The sequence below is a fragment of the Helianthus annuus genome, chromosome 12 (assembly GCF_002127325.2).
Source record: "Helianthus annuus cultivar XRQ/B chromosome 12, HanXRQr2.0-SUNRISE, whole genome shotgun sequence".
NCBI lineage: Eukaryota > Viridiplantae > Streptophyta > Magnoliopsida > Asterales > Asteraceae > Helianthus > Helianthus annuus.
In genome coordinates, this window is record NC_035444.2 from 34985213 (window position 1) to 35010677 (window position 25465).

At 37.0% G+C, this 25465-nt stretch overlaps 1 protein-coding gene and 1 pseudogene across 1 annotated transcript; both read right to left on the reverse strand.

Annotated features, from left to right (window-relative positions):
- Nucleotides 1-1124: 1124 nt before the first annotated feature.
- Nucleotides 1125-4968, reverse strand: LOC110894656 (annotated as a pseudogene).
- Nucleotides 4969-15592: 10624 nt separating this feature from the next.
- LOC110894657 (G-type lectin S-receptor-like serine/threonine-protein kinase SD2-5) lies at nucleotides 15593-18399 on the reverse strand. The gene has a single exon (XM_022141882.2). It carries the CDS (start codon nucleotides 18257-18259, stop codon nucleotides 15749-15751), a length of 2511 nt encoding a protein of 836 aa, XP_021997574.1. The 5' UTR covers nucleotides 18260-18399; the 3' UTR covers nucleotides 15593-15748.
- Nucleotides 18400-25465: the final 7066 nt, after the last annotated feature.

Genomic DNA, 25465 nt, shown 5'->3' on the forward strand with positions numbered 1-25465 from the left:
CTAGTCATAGTCCTCCCCACCACTTTTATGTTTTTTTTTAGTCTTCTACTTATTTTTTAACATTTAACAAACAAACTAATAAAAAAAATATCATTAATATTAAAAGACATTACGTAATCATAAAAAAAATAAACTTAAAAAAAATAAACTTAAAAACATTATAACTTAAATTCAAACAGAAAATTTGAAAGGCCCAGGGACCATTGTTGTAAAAAAATAAACTTAAAAAAACATTGTTGAATCCACAGGGACCATTGTTGTAAATAAGCAAACTTGGAACACCTTATCACTTTGAAAGGCATTGTCCTCTCCGACGAAGCAGGCAAGGATTCCGGCGAACTGGAATTTTTATTTTTTTATTTTTTTTATCTAACGGTTAAAAAGCAAACCTGGGGCCCACAGTTTTGGTTCGTCGCCAACGTCCAGGAAGCGACGTTGAGGACGGGGACGGGGAGGGGCGGCTTGGTGTTGTTGCCGTCGCCGGACCGAGACGGTAGGGGGACGACCCCCATACCGTGTAGCCTAAGATATGAGATTATTTAATCAATCTCAAATCAAATCATTGTATTTAAATATGATCGGAAGCAAAGATATGAGATTATTTAATCAATCTCAAATCAAATAATTGTATTCAAATATGATCGGAAAACCAAAACATGGTTCATGTAGTTCCTAAATTATATTTAGTTGTTCTCCATTAAAACTCCTTTACAAGTGGTAGACTTAAATCTGAACGATATTTAGGAACCAAACATATATGTTATATGACTAGTGAACAGTAATCAACGACAAAACCTTTGTCGTCCCAGTTGAAATTACACACTCTCTCTTCCACGTCTAGCTTCTGTTCTTGTTCCATAGGCATAGAAACCACGATTCTAAAAGATTTATGTTTTCCATTGAAATGTCACACTTTTCCTCCCCCTAACATTATTGAGATTGTTGTTGTAGTCGACTTACTGGTGAATTAAGGGCCCCATTCAAAAGTTGTGCAATTTAAAGATTCAATTTAGTAGATTTTGAAATCGCTTTACCACCGTTTTCCCAAAACGTATAGAAAAATACCCTCCAAAACATAGGAAAACAATTAGCATACATATAATTTTATTATTACATATGTTACAACCAAACGGATGGAATAACCATAGTGGTATATATAATGCAATCTAGTTATTAAACATGCAATTGTATAATGCAAATAGTTTATAAAACATGCAATTAGCCATCTAAAGTTTATGTAGAATTAAGTGAGCACCAAACTGAGGTTGTAGGGTGACGATGAGGTGTGGAGCATGGGAGTACGAAGGAGACAACTCAAAGGAGAAGCGTCGAAGAATCATAACGAGTGCCATCTTTGCTTCCATCATGGCAAAGTTTTGTCCAATACATATACGTGCCCCCCCTCCAAATGGAATGTACGAGGCTTGTCCATTGGTCGCCTTTGACACACCTTTAATAAATCTCTCAGGCTTGAACTCCTTTGCGTCGTCTCCCCATAGATCATGATCACGATGTAAAAGAATGGTGTTCAATTGGATATGTGTTCCGGCCTGTAATGTTATGTTCCCTAATTTCGTATCTTCATGTATCATTCTTCCTAATGCTGCCCCTGGTGGATATAGTCGAAGAACCTCGTTTAAAATCATATTCACCTACAAAAACAAAATGAAACAACTGAGAAGATTTTTTGCATCCTGGCCATCAGTAGTGAGACATAAAGTATACAATTAATGGCAAGCAAATTCAAAGGATAAACAATGGTTGACAATGGGTAATTACGGGCAAACTTTTCACCGACGGGTAAACGACGGCCATTAAAAATAACTTTTTTTATTTTTTGAATTTTGACATATTTGTAGGTCATCACTGAGGCATCATATGTGATGATAGATTCATATGTGTTGTTAACAAAAAAATGTGTTCTATTTGTTTGCATATAAAGAATTCAACAATAGATCTCTTTTTTTAAACCATATTATTATATTTGAGGGAACTTAATAGCACCAAGAATGAAAATACATACAACTTTTAGACGACTAAGCCCATCAACATCTGGTTTTTTCTCCCCAAGTACATCTAAAACTTCATTTCTTGCATGTGTTTGCCAATCTGTGTATTGACTTAATAAAATCATAGTCCACACAAGCAAATTTCCGGTGGTCTCTTGACCTGCAAAGTAAAAAAGTTTGCACTCTTTTCAATGACTTCCTCTATGCTTAGTCCATAATAGCTATTCCCACTGTGTTTAATTTCTTTGTAGTTGGATTCTAAGAGAATGCCCAAAAGGTCTTTGTTATCAATTTCCCCAGCTTTCATCATGGTTACTCTCTTGTCGATTATACTTCTTATCGAAGCCCTCACTTCTTGTTCAATCTCCTTAATCCTTGTGTTGGAGTGTGTCGGCAAAAATCTATTGTAGCAATCATTGTTACTTTCAATAATTAGGTCATATATATTTGTTATGATTTAATAAAACATAATACGTTACATGGATTTCGTTATTTTGTATGACCTTCAAATATATTATATGGAAATACTCACCTAGATCCTGGAATATAAACTGACTGTTCAGCCATTATGATAAGCTCTGCTTGTTCTTGCTGAAGCATAGATATTTGTCTTCCTTCCTCAAAACTACCACCAAATGCTGTACGTGAAATCACATCACTACTAAAAGACTGAAGGTGAGGCCATACATCCATTTCACATGAGTTTTGATCATTGGTTATCATTTCTTCCCATATCTTGATCATCTCACTGCAACTCACATAAAATGCAGGTACCATGTGCTACTACCAAACAACATAAATATCTTTAAAACCATGTTCTTAACTTAAAAAGAGAATCAAGGAAAGAACAAGAAACCTTGAGCTTCTCAAAATGGAATGCAGGATTAATGATCTTCCTATGTTTGATCCATCTGTCTGAATCCGTGTCGATTAGTCCAGTTGCTAGCAATTTGGTTAAGGGATTGTTTACACTTGGTTTTTGAAATTGATGATAGTTGGCTAATATCTCTCGTATCATAATGGGTTCAGATATGTGCACCACTGGTTTGTTCCCCATCCATGTAAAGCAAATTTTACCTATACAAATAAGAGGGCCAAATATATCATAACCAATAATATGCTATGTACAACAAACCATCATAATACATATGTTGTGTCCAACAATAAAAGATAAAAAAAAATAATGAGACAGAAAGTATATGATGATTACATAATTGTTTCATGTGATACATATAATACAGGATGTAAAAAGTGTATTATATGATTATCACAGTTCTTGAAATATTATTGGTTTTGAAAAGAACCTTCTTTTAAAAGCAACACCAATACATATATTTTGACATATTTCTTATTTTTCAGATAGATTCACATAATTAGTAAATCACAAAATTTAAAGCTTAAAATAATTAAAAAAATAAATAACTTTTTTTTTGAACGACCAACAGAATCAATTCCGAGCACTCTCAGAGCACTCACTGGACAAACGGAGTACTCCAAGAGTAACCCGAGTCCACCACCAATTTCGAGGAAAACCCAGTAACTCACCCACCCATAGGCACGACGGTGAAATTACCAGTAAAACTCGTTTGGATCAAGGATCCAACCCATGTTTCCCTGGGTCTCCTATCATTGTCCACCAGTGCCTCACTCTGCAACAAGTGAGAGTCGAACCTGCATCTCTCAAAACAAATGCAAGAGTTCCACCACTTGATCTAGAGATCATTGGCAAAAAATAATAATAAATAAATAAATAAAATAAATAAATAACTAACAAGGACATATTAAAGCCTTTTAAATTACTCTAAAGTAGTTTGGTAACCATTCATTTTTTATACTTCATATACAATATTAAACTCATAAAATAAATTTATCTTTCAAATAATTAAGAGACTATAAATTTTTATTTAAGTTATTATAAACTACAATCAAGGTAAAAAATGTTGATGTCTAAAATTTTCGTATATCATGTGAGCTTAAGCTAATTTGGTGTAAACATATACTTGGATTGTGTTTTCGTTGCATCAAATTTGATTTAAAGGCCCAGTGGTGGATCTAGGATTCGCGCCAAGCCGTAAAGTTTTAGAAATAAGCGATAACGAAATCGAAAAAACGTCAAATTTTTCCAAAATTTTCACTAATTTTACACTATCGCCGGAACGCCAAGCCGTAGCGGACGCCACCCCTTACTATATGCTACATCCGCCCCTGTTTAAAGCTTAGTAAATGAAAATGTCATCAGATATTAGCCTTAGACTACAAGTTTTAGAAATATTTTGTTTAAAATATCCAAAAAAATTTAAAGCATAATACATGAAAATGTCATCAGATATTAGCCTTAAACTATAAGTTTTGGAAATATTTTGTTATAAACTATCAGAAAAAAAATTATATGTTACCCAATATTTGGAACGATTTTACAATTATAAATTTATAATTGTTCTTTTAACGACTGAAAGTTATATTTAAATTTAAAATCAATATATAATAATCACATTATGGTTGTAAAAGTAGGGACTACTTTGTGATGGAAGATTGGAATTTGTATCAAACGTTAACTCTGCGATTGTTTTATTTCCGTAACAGATCGCTAATTTTGCTACATATTTTTAGCTCAAGAACTTCGGTCCCTAATACTTATTTTTGTAAAGCATAAAGTGTAACTCAAAATAAATTACAAGCACTTGCACATACCGTGAGTAGCGACAATTTCATGGACAAACGGCAAGACACGGGGAACTATGTCATCTGTTAGATCAATGGGTTTAGTTTTAGCTTCAACGATCGATTGCATCAACTCTTTCAAATCCCCAAACGGAAATTTATAATCTCGACCATCAAGACCTTGGTCTCTTAGAAACTTCTCCATTTTCTTCGGTTTAAACCACATCAAGTTCAACAATCTCAATGCATATGAGACCAACATGATACACACAACATAACAAATTGTATTAACATCCATACTTGTTGTTGTTGTTGTTATTGTTGTTGTTGTTGTTGTTGTTGTGTGTGTGTGTGTGGGGGGGGGGGGGGGGCTGTAATGTCTAACTAGAGGTTTTAGAATGATTTAGTGTTTTAAGATGATATGTGTATAAGAACGATGATACTTATAGAAGGATAATATTCACTCGACTGTTGAGTACTTTCATTTATGCCTATTATGTTTGATTGTCATTCACTAATGGTCCTATTCTCATTGTGCCAACCCAACCCAAACAAATATAATTTTTCAACCTTAAAGGGTTATTTTGATAAAAATGATAATTCAAATATATAAAAAGATTCTTGAATAATTTCCGTATAAGAATTTTTTTCATAGATGATATCAATCTCAATTAGTGTTTGCATATAATAATTACAATAATTAGATAAAATGTATTTAAAACTCACTAAAATCATATTTCGGTATCAATATATAATCTAATATTAAAAAGTATCACTACATAATATATTGTTAATAGACAAACTTAACACTTTACATATTGATGTTATAAACGAATTTTGCAAAATAAGTTGCAGAAAATTCTTCAAAGGAGCAATTAACATCTCATGTAAGAAGCCTATAAAATTAAAAGATACAACTGAATATAACTAAATATTGGGGACTTAAACTGATACAGTTTTAAAGTAGAGGGGTGGTATGTAAATAACTGTTATTACAATAATTAACAGCCCGATAAACCTATACTGGTTGGTGAAGAGAGTTCGACCTCCCAACTTATCAAGTAAAATCCAACTATTGTATCACTAGAAAAATTTAAGAAGCTTTTATTCAATTAAATTCTAATAATTTTGTTAATCGTATATAAACCAAAACCAGGGTGTGATTACTTTTTGTAGTAGTTTAAAATGGTCTGTTTATTGATAAGTCCCTTAGATCTAATTGTACAAGTTTATTCTTATAGGTATACCAATATATATTATTATAAAATAAGGGTCGTGATTTAGAGAAAACGGTAGAAAGTATGAGAACGGTGAGAACGCTTATGGATCGTCCGATTAAAACAATCTATGGACTAGATTGGGGCGGTGGCGTTTTCATAAATAACATCAATTTTATTACATGAACACGCCTTATTAAGGGTAAAAACGTTTTTACACCTCTATACCAAAACGCCAAACTGATGAATAAAACGCCATTACGGACCAAAATACATCGCTATATAAACAAAAACATCCCAGACATAAAAACAACCCCCCCCCCCCCCAGAACCTGAAACGCCATATTTTCTACTATATACCATTCATCTTACAAACGCCAAAATCCCCAAAACATCAAACACAACTACTCAAAAAACGCTATATTTTCTACTATATACCATTCATCTTAGAAAACACAAAAACACTCAAACATCAAAGATTCCAAAAAAATCAACGGTTCTTTCAGATACACTATTTCCTCAGTAAAACGCCAAAAATGCCAAATATCGTTTCTTGTATATTCAAATATTGTTCTACGCCAAATTTCGGATAATGCATTCTTCCCTGAGGTGCTGGGACTCAAATAACATTTTGTTGCATGAGATGGACAAATCATAAACAAAAAGATGCTGGGGTCAGACTTATGTCATTTTCTGTGTTTTGTTCTTGATCAATATTTTCATGGCATGAAAAGATGAATGACACCAATGAGTTGTTTGAAAATACATATTCAAAAAAAAAAAAAAAAAACTCATGTCATGTTGTCTTTCCAAACAGCCACAAAAACACAAGCATGGCTAAGCCAAACCACCAGCGAACATGATTCATAGAAGAAAGAGACTGATGACAGTGAAGATTTTGAAGATGAATTGTTTTTATTTTTATTTTTTTTAATTTTCTTTTTCTGTTGTTTGCTATGTATTTTTCAACTTAGAATAAAAAAATACATTATATTAATAAAACGCCAAACAGTCATAATACGTATGAAACGTCATAAATGGAGTAAAAACGCCAAAAACTCCCAAACTATAATGAAAGTAATTTGCAGAAGTATTAATTAATAAAAGCTAAAAAATGGAAAAAAAAACGCCAAAAACTACTTAAACCCATTCAAAAACGCCAAACTTGGGAGATGGAAAGTCTATGACCCTAAAAACTCATAAAAAGCTGAACAAAAAAAAAAAGAAAAAAACATAAAAATACACAGTAACTGAAAAGACGGCTACTTTATTAATATCATATATTATAAATAAAAGCCCGCCTTAATTACGCGTCAAAAACATCCTATAAGAGAGACGTCTCTGCACACTCAACTGATCACAACCCTAGAAAAAAACGCCATGTTTCCTAGAAACCATTCACTTTAAAGACGCCAAAAATAATAATTAAAAAAGCCACAGATACACAACCTCGATTCTGCTATATTGAGTATTGATCTGAATGAAGTTTCACTGAATGGATTCTTCTCTGAGTTGGGTATCTCTATAATCTTTTGCTGAATGAGTTGGACAAATATTCAAGATAGAGAGACTGATGACACTGATATGACATCATGTCACTTTGTTCTTGATGGATAGATTGATGGCATGAAGGGAACAGTACATTAGAGCAGGCGTTGGTCTTCAACATGTCATCAAACAAGTGTATATCCACCCACCATAAAGGATGCCACAAAAAATAAGCATCTTCTAAAGACGGCCATTATGTAGGAAAATAAGGATCTAAATAAGGTATTCAAAAACAGGTTCAAAACGCCAAAAAGGTTAAAGTAGAAGAGACTGATGACAGTGAAGATTTGGATGAGAAATTAGATTATAATTTTTATTTTATTTTTTCATTTTCTATTGTTTGTTATCTAATTCTCTGTTGTTTATCATCTAATTCTCTACTATTTTAAAAAAATGAGTATAAAACGCCAAAAACTACAAACAACAAAACGTCTGATAGTGTGAAAAACTGTGAGAACGAATGCTAGCAAAACACGATATTTGCTATATAAAACGCCAAAAAATGCAAACAAAATATTTCTGAAAAAATCAACACTAATTGACAGATGAAAATTGAAAGAAACAGTAAAATAAAGAGACGATATCATTATTGCCAAACATGGAAAATTGAAATTTATTTATCTTTTTAAGACGGCATAATTGTCTGTCACATTATAGGCCTGTATCCTACATGGCAAAACACTTGATATAATAAAATCAAGAAAATTACTGATGTTTTTTACATTAAAAGTCTGCATCCTGATCTAAAAAACAATAAAAAACGCCAAAACAATACTTAAGACGCCAAAATATTTACTATGATTTTGATCTATAAAAACAATAAAAACGCCGCGTATTTATTAAACGCCAAAAAATGAAAAGATGAAGTGACACGCGTTTGAAAAAAGAAATATGAAAGGACAAAAAAGCCCCTCCGCCCTTCTCTAAGCGGCGTGACACGTGTTGGGTTAGGAAGCGTTCTCACCGTTATCACACTTTTGAGCGTTTTCTCCCGAACCCGTTTCTATAAAATAAAATCTCATGAAGCATAATAAACTAATTCAAATTTACTATAACGTTACTAAACTTTTCTAAAATTAAAAAAGAGTAAACTGCCATTTTGGTCCCTGAGGTTTGGCCAGTTTTACCACTTTAGTCCAAATTTCAAACCTTTTTCCATTTTGGTCCCTGTGGTTTCGTTTTTTTGTCATTTTGGTCCAAATTTCAAATTTGGCCAGATTCCCCAACTTAAAACCTTCTATTTTGTCTTTATTCTCAGGGGCATTTTGGTCATTTTAAAATTATTATAACTCAGTTATATATATAACTAGTTATACAAACCGCCGCCGCGTTGCGGCGAACTTCTTTTGTAATTTAGTCTGTGTTTATATGTGTTTGAAATCACTACGAGCGCGTTGCACACGGAATCACTGACAAAATAAAAAGAAAATGTTATTAAAAAACACTAAAAAATAACCAAAAAAAAATCAACTAAAAAAGTTGTGTGGTAATGATGTTGTTCGGTAGAAGCCAGTAGTCAGAGATGGGCAAATAGTAATGGTTACCGGTACCGAATTTCCTGAACCGAAAGATCCTAAGTACCAGTTCGGTACTGGCGTTTGGCATTCCTAGTACCAGTTCGCTACCGGTTTTTACCTTCATATACCGATACCGATACCGTAACCGGTATTTTCGGCACCAATACCGATTCGGTATCAGTTGGCACCGAGCTTATCCCTACCCTGAAACTAAAAAAAAGTTGTACGATACCGTTGGTGTTCGTACGGTACCCGTGATTAGGGATGAGCAAATGGTACTGGGTAGCAGTACCAAATTTCTCGAACTAAAAGATTATCAAACTCAATCCGGTACCGACTTTTGGCGTTTTATGTACTAGGCTGGTGCTGGTTTTTACCTTCATGTACTGATAACAAACCGGTATTTTCGATACAAGTACTGGTTAACACCAAACTTATCAGACTTAAAAAGCAAAAGAGATAACAATTATTATAATATTAAGATAATAAAATTATAAAAAAACTAATATAATATTATATTATACTGTAGTTTACTGTTCATTTGCTTCATTTATTAATATATATGACAATACCCTAAAACAATTATATATATACACACACACACACACACATACAGACAACTCTCTCTCTCTCTCAACTTTCTTTCTCACTCTGTTCTCTCTCTCTCTCTGAACTACCACCACCACCACCCCACCCCCACCACCAGCATCCCACTGAAACCCCAACACCACGATCCAACTGTCGCCACCTCTGGACAACCACCACCATCCCCGATGGCTTCACCTCCACCTCCACCCCCGCACCACCACCACTACACTACCATCATCCCTACCTCATCTTCTTCCTTTCTCTCTCTCTCTCTCTTTCTCAAATCCAGACAAATATATATACCTTAGATAATAGGGAAATTGGTCGAAGGTGGTTGCAAATCCGGTGGAGGGTTAGGGTTTTGACATTTTTGAGAGGTTGTTGACGGTGGAAGCGGCGGCGACGGGGAAACTAAACCCTCTGTTAGACCTCTCTCTCTCTCTCTCTCTAAGCAACATGTTTTTTTGGTTGTTGACGACGGGGAAACTAAACCCTCTGTTGAGGGTTTCAATTGATGGTGACTTCTCCGTTAACTGATCCGTCCCAATCGACGCCGATCCAGGTGCCAGAATAGACTTCTACTTCTCCGGTGTAATGTGGTTGAATGATTCTCTGTTTTCTGATCCCGGTGCTTACATGAAACTGGACTTGATTTGTGTTAGAGAGAGAGAGAGAGAGAGAGAGAGACAGACAGAGAGAAAAAGAGAGACAGGGGGATGAAACAGATGATGATGATTCAATGTTGATGGGTGGGTGTTGATGGTGGCGGTGGTGGAGTTCTGGTGGCGGTGGTGTTGCTTGAGAGAGAGAGAGAGAGAGAGGGAGAAGAGATAGACAAAGGGTGTTTATGAGAGAGAGAGAGAGACAGTGTGTAGTGTGTGCAGTAATGTTGATGTAGATGAAGAGAATGAGCAGGTTGACTTAGATGGTTTTTAATCAGTTGTGAGTTATAATAATTCTAAAATGACCAAAATGCCCTTGAGAATAAAGACAAAATAGAAGGTTTTAAGTTGGCGAATTTGGCCAAATTTGAAATTTGGACCCAAATGGCAAAAAAACGAAACCACAGGGACCAAAATGGCAAAAGGTTTGAAATTTGGACTTAAATAGCAAAACTGGCCAAACCTTAGGTACCAAAATGACAGTTTACTCATTAAAAAATATAAGCATTCTTTTAATGTAATAAAGTGCGTAATGATATAAACAGTTTTTATTTATATCTAGAAGAGTAAATTACAAGTTTTGTCCTTTATGTTTACACCAAATTACAGGCGCTGTCCTTTACCTTTAAATTTGACGAGTTTTGTCCTTAATGTTCCAAAATCTTGCACGTTATGTCCTTTAGGCCAAACCCAGTTAGATTTTTTTAGTTAAATCATATTACACAAGGGTAATTTGGTCATTCAACTCAGTTTTTTTAATATTGTTTAATAAAATAAACCAAAATGATATTTACAACTCTCCCCCTCTCTCTTACCCATCTCTGTCTGAACGCTCTCCTTTATCAAACACCTTTCCAACTCAGATCTAAAACTTCAATTCATTCAACACAACTCATCATTCAGCTTCAATATATGTTCAAGATAATGACAAGTGCTTTTACTTTACTTTGGATGACAAATGACAAAAGCAAACACCAATGATTTAATCAGTGAATATATATAATGTAACAGCTCCAGATGGGGATATTCATTTCTGGGTCAAGCCCAAGAATACAGTTTCTAATAATCTGAGCTTACCTCAACTCCTCCATTTTCTTTTTTCTTTGAGAGCTTGAGAAACCAATGCAATTCCTTTCTTTGTTGCTTGAGCTCTAGCCAATATAGCCCTAACCCATCGCCGCCCCTAAACCACCGCCGCCCCTAACCCACCACCACATCTACCCTTCACTCACCACCATCAGAACCATCGTTCACCCACCATCGTACACCCATCAACACTTTCACACCCACCTCAATCCACCACCCACCACCGCACACCTCTGCCATCGCTAAATCAATCATCACCATCGCACCCTCCCACCGCCGCTAAACCCACCATCACCATCAGACCCACCACAATCCGCCATCGACTGATAGGTTTAGAGAGAAACTAGGAGAAGAAGTTGGCAAATAATTTCTGGATAATTCATCAAAACCAAATCACAGAGTTTTAAACATGAAAAATACAAAACAACCCAAACAAATAACGAAATACCAAATCGGTCCCTGGCCCATACAAAACGAAATAAACGAACGAAACATAAAAGTTGCGTATCAATGCTCCCTCCTTAGCCACTTTTGTCCTCAAGAGTGAGCGCGGAGAAATCTGGAAAACGTAGCTGCATGTCATCCAAGAACTCCCACGTAGCATCTTGAACCGTTTGATCCCTCCACTGCACTAACACTTTCATTGCTGCCCGGTTTCCCCTCTTTACCCACTTCCTATCGATCACAGCCACCGGCCTAAGGTTGAACCGAGCCTCGACCGGCAATGGAACGACTTTATCTGGAGCACCAACCGGGCCTTTGAGTAATGACACGTGAAAGACCGGATGGATATGAGCCTCCGCCGGTAGATCCAACTTATACGCCACCATCCCCACTTTTTCCACAATCAAAAACGGCCCAAAATACTTAGGAGTGAGCTTCGAATGCTTGTAACCTCTCAACGAGTTCTGCATATACGGTTGGAGCTTGAGGTATACCCACTGTCCTGGTTCAAATTCCCGTTCTGACCTTCTCTTATCCGCTTGTTGTTTCATCCTGTTCTGAGCTTTCAACAATGATTGACGTAGTACCCCAATAGCCGCTTCCCGGTCTCTCATTACCTCATCCACCTCGTTATCCCCAGCATCCTTCGGAACATACGGTACATGTAACGGTGGACGATACCCATACAACGCTTCAAACGGAGTGCATCCCAAAGACGAATGAAAGGTGGTGTTGTACCACCACTCGGCCATCGAAACCCACTTAACCCACGTATGCGGCCGCTCCATAACCATGCAACGCAAGTACCCCTCCAAACACCTGTTTACCACTTCAGTTTGACCGTCTGTTTGGGGGTGGTACGAGGTAGATAACTTGGATTCGATACCTTGAAGAGTTAAAAATTCCTTCCAAAAAGAACTCAAAAATATCGGATCACGGTCTGATACGATCGAACTCGGGCACCCGTGCAACTTGAATACATTATCCACAAATACTTGCGCCACATCCCTTGCCGAGTACGGGTGACCCAACAACATGAAATGCCCGTACTTCGTAAGCCGATCCACCACTACAAAAACCGTGTCCCGACCTTTAACCCTTGGTAATCCCCCGATAAAATCCATCGAGATGTCCGCGAAAATCATCTTCGGTATCGGTAGAGGCTGTAACAACCCCGGCGACGCCACCGTTTCATTCTTTGCCCGCATGCACACGTCACAGTTGCGAACTACCTTCCTCACCACCTTGTTGATGCCTTTCCAAAAGAACAATCCTTTCACCCTTTGAACCGTAGCCCGTACCCCCGAGTGACCCCCAACCGGCGATTCGTGACACATTTTAACCATTTCCTCGCGTAAGCCCCCGTCGTTACCCACCACCATTCGATCCCCTCTCGTCAACCATTTACCATTCCACCGAAACCTTGCATTACCCTCCCCGTTTTTGATCTTATCCACTATCTGTTGCAAATCGATATCCCTTTTTTGACTTTCCACGATCCGATCTAACAATAGCGGTTCTAGTTGCGACACCGCGGTAACAAAAAGTTCACTCCCTTGCACCCTGGACAGTGCGTCGGCCACCACATTTTCTCGGCCCTTTTTATACTCAATAGAATAATCGTACCCCATAAGTTTCGCAAGCCATTTATGTTGGAGAGGAGTTGTTACCTTTTGAGAAAGTAGATGCTTCAGGCTCTTTTGATCCGTGCGAATGACGAAGGGTCCCGTAATTAGGTAGTAGTGCCATTGCTTTACTGCTAACATAATCGCCAACAACTCTTTCTCGTAGACCGATAACGCATTCGCTCTCGGGGAGAGCGCTTTAGACAAAAAAGAAACAGGGTGACGGTCTTGCATGAGGACGGCCCCAACCCCTCCTGCCGACGCATCGGTCTCCACGACGAACGTTTTGCTCGGGTCAGGCAGCGTGAGGACCGGGGCTGAGGTGAGTGCGCTTTTGAGCCTTTCGAAGGCGTCTTGTGCTTCCATACCCCATTTAAACGCATCCTTTTTTAACAGCTCCGTAAGTGGTCGCGCGATCATTCCGAACGAACGTATAAATCGCCGATAGTATCCGGCTAGGCCCAAAACCCCCCTAAGCTGCTTGACCGTTTTCGGAGGTGGCCACTGTTGTACCGCTTCAATTTTTTTCGGGTCCGTACTCACCCCCGCTTCCGTTATAATATGGCCTAAATACTCGATCGCTCGACCCCCAAACACACATTTCGATTCTTTCGCAAACAAGTTATTGGCCTGCATGATCTCCAAAACCTTTTCTAGATGCCTCCAATGATCGTCCTCGTTTCGGCTGTATACGAGGATGTCGTCAAAAAAAACTAACACTCCCTTCCGAAGCATAGACTTGAACACGTGGTTCATAAGCGCTTGGAACGTAGCGGGAGCGTAGTTCGCACATTTTCTCGGCCGGTTTCGGTGGAATGGTAAATGGTTGACGAGAGGGGATCGAATGGTGGTGGGTAACGACGGGGGCTTACGCGAGGAAATGGTTAAAATGTGTCACGAATCGCCGGTTGGGGGTCACTCGGGGGTACGGGCTACGGTTCAAAGGGTGAAAGGATTGTTCTTTTGGAAAGGCATCAACAAGGTGGTGAGGAAGGTAGTTCGCAACTGTGACGTGTGCATGCGGGCAAAGAATGAAACGGTGGCGTCGCCGGGGTTGTTACAGCCTCTACCGAACGCCACCGTTTCATTCTTTGCCCGCATGCACACGTCACAGTTGCGAACTACCTTCCTCACCACCTTGTTGATGCCTTTCCAAAAGAACAATCCTTTCACCCTTTGAACCGTAGCCCGTACCCCCGAGTGACCCCCACATTTTCTCGGCCCTTTTGGCCACCACATTTTCTTCCCACGTCTCGTTGTTTAGGGCCTGCGTTTTTGCCAACCCGTATGCCTCGTGTAAGGTTCGAGGCTTAAACATCTTCACAGGGCCGCGGATATCGGGTCGTAGGGCCTTGATGTAGAGACTCACTGCTTGGGTTTCACTGAGAGAAACCTTGTTCAGTAACGAGTCGAAGGCCGTATTCAACTCGTGCAGGGAACCTGTTTGTGTCAAAGAGGCCATTTCTTCCAACGGATCTTCAAATAGTGTATTCGAGAACCGAGCAGAGATGGACCGAACGTAATCGTCCCAAGGGATTTCTGCGACGGTCGCATTCCGGGTCTTCATGAAAGCCCGATGCCACTGGAGCGCATTGCCCTCCAAGTGAACGGCGGCACAGCGCAGTTTTGTCTCATCCGAAGTCTCGTCCATTGCGAAAAAGTGTTCGCAACGGTATACCCAACCCTCAACATCTTCACCCGAGAATTTTGGAAACTCAATCTTACCGATTCTGAACGGCTTGGACCCTCGGCCATCCCCGTCGTTACCGGAAAACGACCCGAAGCTGCTGCCTGAAATCTGATCTGGTTTATCGCGCACGTGTTTGAGGATCTCCTCCTGCTGTTTCGAGGCTTGTTCTTGTTGCTTCATCAACGCCGACAACGCAGCCTGGATGTCGGTGATAGCTTTGTCGTGGGACTTGAGAGCGTTGTCGATTTCCTGGTTGCGAGTGTTCGTCATGGCGGCGGCGGTACAGAGATCCGATGAGGAATCGGCAAGCTCTGATACCTTTGATAGGTTTAGAGAGAAACTAGGAGAAGAAGTTGGCAAATAATTTCTGGATAATTCATCAAAACCAAATCACAGAGTTTTAAACATGAAAAATACAAAACAACCCAAACAAATAACGAAATACCAAATCGGTCCCTGGCCCATACAAAACGAAATAAACGAACGAAACATAAAAGTTGCGTATCATCGACCACCGTACTAGGGTTTTTAGAGAGAGAGACGATGCAGAGGTTTTTTTAGAGAGAGAGAGAGAAGCAAGAGAAGACAGAGAGGGTGTGTGATTTTTGTTTAATTAAATATCATTTTATTTTACAAAATAGTCCTTCTATATAACTTATTTACACAATAACCCCTGAAAAGATGAAAAGACAAGGATACCCTCACCTAGGACCAGACAGAACAGAAGCCATCAATGGTGTCATATCTTTCTCGTGTTCAACTAATGCTGTGTTTTGCATTCTAGGATCTGTGAAGTTGTAATCCAACCTTGATTCGACTTTCATTACGCCTTCTAACACCTTAACGACTGTTGACATTGAAGGCCTTTTCGTATAATCATATTGTAAACACCATGAAGCTACTTTAATCATCTCCACGACTTCTGAACTGTGTGTCTGCATGTCTTCACTGTACTTGTCAACCATATCTAACAACATTTCTTGTTCGCAACATTTTTGAAGTAAACCAAGTAAGTGCCAGCTTTCTTCAGGCTGAGATTTGTCAAAATTCTTCCTTCCACACAACATCTCCAAGAGAACGATCCCGAAGCTATATACATCCACTTTTTCAGTAATAACTGAGTTCAACCATTCTGGAGCCAGATATCCCGGGGTTCCTCTCATCGTAGTCATCACTTCGGATTGATTTCTGTCTATGAGCTTTGACAACCCGAAATCTGATACTTTTGCATTGAAATCACCGTCCAGCAATATGTTTTGAGGTTTAATATCTAAGTGGATGATTTTTTGCCTACAATCTTCATGAAGATATGCTAGACCCTTGGCTACATCAAGAATGATTTTCTTTCTGCATTCCCACTCCAGTACTTGCTCTCGATCTCCATGGTAGATCCACCGATCTAATGACCCGTTACTCATGAATTCATACACGAGAAAACGTTGTGATTTCCAAGCACAATAACCTCTGAGTCTAACCAGATTCACATGGTGAATGCCACCAATGGATTGAACCTCGGCTAGGAATGATTTGTTAACCTGCCCCAGACCCTCAAGACACTTTACAGCAATCTTCGAGCCGTCTTCAAGAGTCCCTTCGAAAACTGCTCCGAATCCTCCTTCACCAAGCTTTTTATAGAAATTATTTGTGGCAGTTTTCAATTCGTCATAGGAAAACCGATTCGGCATTCCTAGTACCTCGCCTATAGACTCTTCCTTACTTTGAGCGTGCCGTCTTCGCTTATGGATTATGTAAGTAAGTAAACCTATAACCCCAAGCAGAAACAAAACACTTCCAATAGTGGAAGGTAATATAACTCCTAAATTTGCTTGAGACTTAGAAGCCAATGGAGGTGACCTTACATTCTGCACTTTTATGAAAGCTGAAGAATTACGATGCACCACATTTGGATCAACATTCATCATTGTGAAGAGTTCAGAAGGCAAATAGCAAACTCCAGTTGAAGAGTTTGAACCATACTCAAATAGAGCTGCTTTGCATAAGCAGTTGTTGGCACATGCTTTTTTGCAAGTCTCTATGTCCACCCTCTCCGTGTCTGTAATAGTGTTGAAGTACATAATGTTATCAAGTGCAATAAAAGTCTGGTCTTGGGTGTTACATGTGAGTAGAGTAATTTCATTGCAACCCATGTCTGGTTGGAGATCATTTACTGCTCTGAAATAGTCTCTCCTGGGAGAGCTTGATATCGGACAGCTACACTGTTGATTACCCGAGCAAATGCCATTTCTCCCACAAGCCATAGGATAATTACACTCTCCAAGACTATTGTTAAATAGATCAGCCACCACTAACCAGCTTTCTTTCCATTCAAACACTTTCAAATGCCCGTCCGGCATTAGTTTCATATACTGGGTCGATGATGCTCGAGGTATGGGAATCACATCATCAGGCTCGCTTGGCTCAACCGAAAGAATGAACAAAGATAAACTACCGTTCAAGAACCTAACATATCTTCTTCCTGTATTTGTATCGTTGCCAAAGACCGGCCTACTGTAATAGGCTTGTGGAGGGTTTGATCCAACATAAGCAAACAAACCTTTATCCGTGACTTGAAGAGAAAACAAACCTGTTTGGGCCGTCCAATTGGTAGATGAAGCACTAGGTATCAACGACTGTTCTAGATAAAGTCTTTGCCCCTGAACCAAACAGTCAGTTGGGTAATCAAAAGATTGCCAAACCACAGAGCTATTGGCATCAAACAACACTAGGTTTCCATCATCAGTTAAGTTCAAACCAGCAACAGATTTGCGTGCAGTGTTGGTAGTCCAAACGATGCTTCCATCAACATCCTGCAGTGCCAATTCTCCGGTTTCAGTGAGGTTCAGTGTTGCACCATAGCTAACCGGATGGTCACGGTTTGCTGACCACACCACTTGAGGGAAGCCACTTGCTGGTTGAACGATACCACCTCCGCTGTTGGTTTGAACGATGAAGACAGCAAAGAGGTAAGAGGTGCAGGTTCCGTTGCAGAAGAAACCACAGGCGAATTTGGGTCCGAATGATCCTCTAAGGAGGATGGCTCGGACCCTTGAGCCATCTGTGAAGTTAACAGAATGGCGTAAAGATTCAGTGTTGGCCCATGAGGTGGAAAGATTTGCAGTAGGGTAATCGAAGGGCGGCTGGGCAGTGGTTGAGTAGCAATTTAAGATGAGAAACAAGGAAAAACAGTAACATATGATACATAGTTCCCTCATCACTAATGATTAATGAACACAAAAGAGCCGATAAAGATATGTGTTTCTTGATCGATCTAAACGTCATAGAGAAAAGTCAACTCTATGCAATAGTTGACTCATTTAAGACAAGTTTCGTTCTAATATAATACAGAAAACCATGTCCGGAGAAGTTGGTAATCGTCGTAATTAGCCGGCATGGTCAATTGGCCAAATATGTTATAATCATAAAATACAACTTGCATGTATGTATATATAATATTCATATTAGAAAAATATAAAGGACCCTGCAAAATTAGAACTTGCACATGTGTGTATATATAATATTCATCTTAGAAAAAATATAAAAGACCCACAAAAAGTGGTCTGTAATACTAATAGGTCATTGGTTAGCAACGCAAGAACTGGTCGGGTCCTTTTGGTTGAAGAAGGTGGTGAGAAGGTGGGTTTTTTCTTGGATGATTAAAATCTATCTAAATTAAGTTTTTTATATTGATTTCGTGATTGACGTTATACTTTATGAGTTTGGTGTATATTACCACTTCATGTCAACAAATTGTTTTAAAAAGATTTAATTACAAACTAGTACGAAAAGATTTTATGTGTACATCGCCACTTCCAGAGCCGGAAGAATGGGTATATGAACCTAGACCTAAGCCTAGGGCCACCAAATTTGAAGGGCCACCAATTTTCCAATTTGAAAGGCCATCAATTTTCTAATAGATCAGGCCCAAATCTCTCATTTGTAAACATTACATAAACCTAAAAACCCAATTCTAATAGATCAGGCCCAAATTCCTCATCTGTTAACATTACATAAACCTAATAACCCAATGGCACTAAGAGAGATTTGAAAGCACATGGAGCGGTGGGTGCAGAAGCCAAAGCGGCAATATATAAGACTATCTCCAATGCTACGGACACCCTTAAGCATCCTTAGCTGCCATGTCGCCTGCCACATCATATCCTTACAAATCCTTAAAACCTTCATTTTATCTCTAACCATACAAATATCCTTACTCTTCTAAATTTCCACCTCATCACCTATCAACTACACAGAATATTTAAATTAAAGTTTTTTTCTTATAGTTTGGGCCCACCTTATCACCAAAACCAATACAAACACCATCCATAACTAAGGGCTTCATTAGTAAGGGCCTCAAAGGGCACCCTTACTCCAATAGTAAGGGCTTGTAAGGGCTTGCAAGGGCAAGGGTATTAAGGATGTATTGGAGATAGTCTAACAGACCTTCCTGTAGTGCCGTTTAGTTTTGCTCAGTTTTGCAATTTTATGGTTGGCGATTTAATCTTGTGGCTCTCACTCAGGTTAGACATTCACATCGTTATTTGTTGAATAGGGAACCAGGGTGTATTTGCCAATTTGAATCTCTTGTTTAGGGATTATGCTTATTTCATTATTTGCTGATTTTAAGTTGTTGAATTAGGGCTAATTTGCTGATTTTAAGTTGTTGAATTAGGGCTAATTTGTTGATTTCAGTTTGTTATTTAGGCCTTTAGGGCTTATTTGTTTATTTTAAATTGTTGAATTAGGGCTAATTACGATAATTTCATCAAACAATTTGCTTCGGTTAAAGCTAGAAAAGTAGATTTTACTTAAAGATATACTATAATTATAGAAAACATATGACTTTCAAAAAAAATAAATTTAACTATGCGAATTATAAACTTTTTAGTTTATAATTGCCGGTCCCAAGTCCGGATAAAGGAGTAGGGTTTTGTTACTAAATATGTTGAAAATGATAATTTTGCAAAAGGGCCACCACTTCGTAATTCGATTAGGGCCTCCGAAAACGTAGAAACGACACTGGCCACTTCTGTTCAACAAATTCTTTTAAAAAGGATTTAATTACAAACTAGTATGAAAGGTGGTCATGAACCGCTATGATGATATACGTAACTTTATATAAGGAAACAAAATTTGGACCCGGTTGCAAACCCATGCGTTGCTTCAAGGCTAATGATAATATTCAAGATAATTTATAGGAAACAATTAAATAAAATTAGTGTTGAAACGTTGATAAAAATAAGCACGTAACAATGGAAACAACATCAAACAACTAAAAGTATTAACATATCATAGTTTAAAAGTTGTAGAAAGAAAAAAATATTGTAAAAAATAAAACCATGCATCAACTTTGACAACTTGTAAATTTGTGTTTTGACAACCTGAACATCATGATGCACAACTTTGTTAAAAAATACACATAAACATAGACAAACATAAGCATATTGTAAAGATATTTTCGGAATTTTATAAAACTTATCTAATATTAAGAAATATAAGTATTGTTATGATCCAATAAGGTGTATAATTGATATGAAACAAATTCTATACATAAGTACTAGAAGTGAATTTGATGAATAGTATGCGATATCAATTTTTAGGACCCACCTGTTATGGGGACTGTCAAACAGAACAAAAAATAGACGTAAAAACATTGAATCTATGACAACTGGCACAAAAACGGTAATTTTCGTACTATTTTAATAATTATTTATTATCTGCAATTATGTGCTTAAACGTCAACATTATGTGCTTACTTGCTTTACATATGAATTCATGCATGTTTATACTTCAAATATCGCATTATGCATTACATTATGCGTTGCGTCAGAAAGACTAGAAAACTCACCGGTAAGACAAGCCGTGTTAGCATGACTACAGAACACAATTAGACAATAGATTTAGGGTCTAGATGTAGGTCCAACATCAAAAATACATTGAAACCCAAGTGTGGATACAAGGATTAACATATACACTTTCCGGAAGCTAAAACAGGCACTGAAACGCACTACAAATGCAGATTTCTGCAGAAAAACAGCAAAAACAACATTTAAACAATAAAATAACATGCAGAAATTGTGTTTTAGTGTCCAAAATAACTTGTAAAGTCTTGGGAATGAAAACTGTCACAAAAGGTGCTTCATACCTAGTAAAACTACGCAATTTACCACTTTAACGAATCGATAACCGAACGAATAAACGAACACTACCCAAAACATCAAAACTAGACTAGAAGCATTGTTTTTATGATATGAAGCAAGTATTAGTGATCAAACACCTTAAAAATCATAAAAACACATAAACACACTTAATACTACATATAACCATCTAACTTACACTTATAACCTTCAAGTTCCAAAAACTTACACTTACCCCCCTCCATGTATAACCGGCCCCATGGGTCTCATAACCTTTTGAATATATTATTTTTCATGTTGGGGAGATACTAAACATAAAAACCTATGGGTAAACTTATGTTGGAACATGATTTAAGGACCATTACATGAAGAACCATCTCATTCCCACTTTCATTTCAAAACTACATCTTCTTCTACTTCTTCTCCCTTACCTACGACCACACTACGCCCACACTACATCCACTATTTTCAACCATCTTACAAGCAATCTAAGGTGATTCAAAGGTGAATGAAGGTTATCTAAGGAAGCTACAAGTGGTGAAAGTGGAAGGACCTTGCTAAGGAGCTATTAACCTCTCATCTTCTTCATTCTTCATCTTGTTTTGTATGATCGGTTTTCGACTCCCGAACGATTGCGTATTACACGTGTGACGTGCGGAATCCGTACACGTGCGTGGACCGAACACGAGAACGTAATACAAACGTGATTCTATTCAATATACGACAAGTACAAAGCACCACGAATCACCTTGAGTACTTTCTCTCTCTAGTTTCTCTCTCTAAGCACCAAGCTCCAAGTCTCTCAAATGAGCAAAAGTTCTAAACTCTAACCATATGGGTTCTATTTATAGGCAAAGGATATAAGGGATTTCCCCTTATTTACAATAATGCCACCTTCCCCTTTTATATCTAATATTACAATATAATCATGTTTTCTACTAAATCTTGCTACGAACTCGATTGACGGAGGCGGTAGACATTACTGCACTAACATGTTTTTGCCACTTCCCTAGCCACTAGAGCTAGTAGTAAGCATGCTAAACTCTATTTTACTTCATGTTAGTGTTATGTACAAGTTACACCATCTAAGAAACTAGACTTTAAAGGATGAAGATATGAAGATCTAACATAATCTAAAGAAAAACAAGTGATTTTAGTGATGTTTGATGTATGTTATGAAGATGTTGATGTTTAATCTTGTGTGTATGTGAAGATCCATCATGTTAAAGTTTTTAGAAGCTTAGATCTAACAAGTTTAAGCATGGATCTTGAAAGATCCATGTTTAAACTTGAAGATGAACTTGAAAAGCCTTTATGTAAACTTGAAAAATGATTTTAATGTATGTTCCTGTGTTCTTGAAGTGACTAAGTTTATGTAAGGTTAACTATGAAACTAAACTTCTTAAAAAGTTTGTGAAAAGTTCATCAAGTAGCTTACATTTGAAAGATTCAAGTATGTTAAGCATGGATCTTGAAAGATCCATGATGAAACTTGATGATGAACATAAAGATCTTCAAAATAAACTTAAAATAGTTTTAGAATATGTTGTTCATAGTTTTGAAACCCTAGAACTCATGAATGGCTTATTTTGTAAGTTAAAGTTTCATATAAAGATTGTTGAAACCTAACAAGAACACTTGATTTTGGAAGAATGGTGTATGTAAAGTGTAGATCTAAATGACTACACATTTTTAACAAAAATCAAGTTCATCATAAGGTTTTACATGATGAGATTAGTGTATGTTACTTGTGAAAATTATGTAAATTGATTTTTGATGATAAAAAGAAAATAAACACATGTTTTGAAAACATGGAAAACCTCCATTTTTAGGGGAAACTATGTCAAATTTTTTTATAAAAATTTGACACTTAGAAAAATATAAGTTTTGGTGAAACCTAATCCCCAAAAATTCACCTCAAAATATTTATCAAGGTTTCCTAATTTTTGTACAAAATTACAAGCTAAGAAATAAGAATTTCTTCAAGTTAAAATCAATATTAACTATATATGTTTTTTGGGAATATATATATATATATATATATATATATATATATATATATATATATATATATATATATATATATATATTTAGTGATCACCAAATTTTGTGCTAAGTGTATATTATGTGTATTATATGTAGTAGTGTATTAGGATCATGAAAATACACTAAATACTCCCAAAGAGTATCACAAACAAAATACACATAAAAATACATAACAAATGCCTAAGAATATTCACACAAAATAACCCATGAAAGGGTATATAGACAAATACAAGAATATATATTCACATAAATATATTCCTTAACAAATTTTGGACTTGGACAAGTAATGGACAATTTTGGACATAAATATATATTTGGACAAATATATATAACTATTCCCAAGAAATGAGAATTATACAAAAACCGGAAAATAACATATATATATATATATATATATATATATATATATATATATATATATATATATATATATATATATATATATATATAGGGAGAAGATCATGCGAGAACCACCTCTTATTGCGAGAACCGCGAGAACCAATGTGAACACAACCAAAAATGCCTAAAAATAGCTAAAAATCACACAATTTTTTTTAATATTTTTTATATAAGAATCACTACTTTTCGAACCCAAAAAAAAAATTTAAATTTTTTTTTGGCCACTAAAAGTAGCGATTTGAGCATAAAAAATATTAAAAAAAAAATTAGATTTTTTTTTTATTTTTTTAGATTTTTTTTTAGATTTTTTTAGGTTTTTTTGGGATTTAGTTTTTAGCATTTTAGCTTGGTTGGGGGGGGGGGGGTTTAGGTTTTTTTTTTTTTTGGGGGTGGGGGGGGGTTAGGTTTTTTGGGGGTTTTAGTTTTTAGCATTTAGCTTGGGGGGGGGTTAGGTTTTTTTTTTGGGGGGGGGTGGGGGTTAGGTTTTTTTAGGTTTTTTTAGCTATTTTAGGTTGTGTTCACATTGGTTCTCGCGGTTCTCGCAATAAATGGAGTTCTCGCATGAGCCCCTCCCTATATATATATATATATATAGGGAAAGGTTAACATACAAAAGTCCGTATCCTACTTCACGTACGCGACGCGACGCGCTCAACCATCAGATCTGGGCAATAATCACGCATGGAAGCCCTAATAACGCATGGGAGCAGTTTTTGGGTGATAATCACGCATGGGAGGTGATAATCACGCATGGAGGTGATAATCACGCACGTTATAATGGTGAAAAAAATAATTACGCACGTTATAAATTCTGTCACGTATGTTAATGTAGGTTAAGCCATTTTGTACATTATACTTTCTCTCTCTCTCTCTCTCTCTCTCTCTATATATATATATATATATATAGAATTGCGCTAAAATAAGAACTACCTCTAGTTGTAAGAACCGTGAGAACTACTTGATCCGGGGCGAGTTGGACCAAAATTTTTTTTTCATAAACGTAGATGCGTGTATTATAAACACATTTGTAAAAAAAATTCAAAAAAAAAATGTCGTGTGTGTAGTTTTGAGCACCACAAGTTTGTGTTTACGGGTACCGTAAATTTTCCGGTAAGATTTACGGTACCCGTAAACACAAACTTGTGGTGCTCAAAACTACACACACGGCATTTTTTTTTTTGAATTTTTTACTTACAAATGTGTCTTAGTGGATCTCGACAAAAATGCCTAGGTTTGGTGGCTTCCTATGTCGTGACATATGTTAATGTCCTCGCGAAACATTAGCGATCTCGTATTCCTTACATTTACAAAGCACAGTTTACATATACGTTTTACAAATTACATACCATGTTTTCATACAAATATACAAACATTCTATACGAAAACTGCATGAATTAATACCAACTTTTATTGACGATTTTCTAAAACTTACATGTATTTCAGGTAACTAAGTGGATGTACGTGCGGTGTCCTTGCTCAAGATGGTCGTTTTGGGTTCAAGTGTTTATGTGTCAATGCTTCGTTGCCACTTTTGTAGGATTTGTTTGTTATATCCCGCCTTTTGCGAAGATATAATGAACAAAACCTTGATATTTGTTTTTGAAATGGTGTTGTAGACTTTTTCAAACAATTATCTTATGTCGTGTCGTAAACTTAAACTTAACTTTTGTTTTGGATGATAAACTATCAATGGTAATCTGAAGTTATTTTACATTCATGTAGTATGTTTACTTATCGTATGCAATGAGAACCTTTCAGATCACACCTCGTGCTTCCGCCTTAGAAAGGGGTGTGACAAAATCACACACGCGTAATAGAGTGTTAACTCGTCAAATTAGA

Bases quoted from the DNA above. Each gene is read 5' to 3' on its own strand.
- LOC110894657 (XM_022141882.2), bottom strand. From the start codon at position 18,259: ATGAGGGAACTATGTATCATATGTTACTGTTTTTCCTTGTTTCTCATC.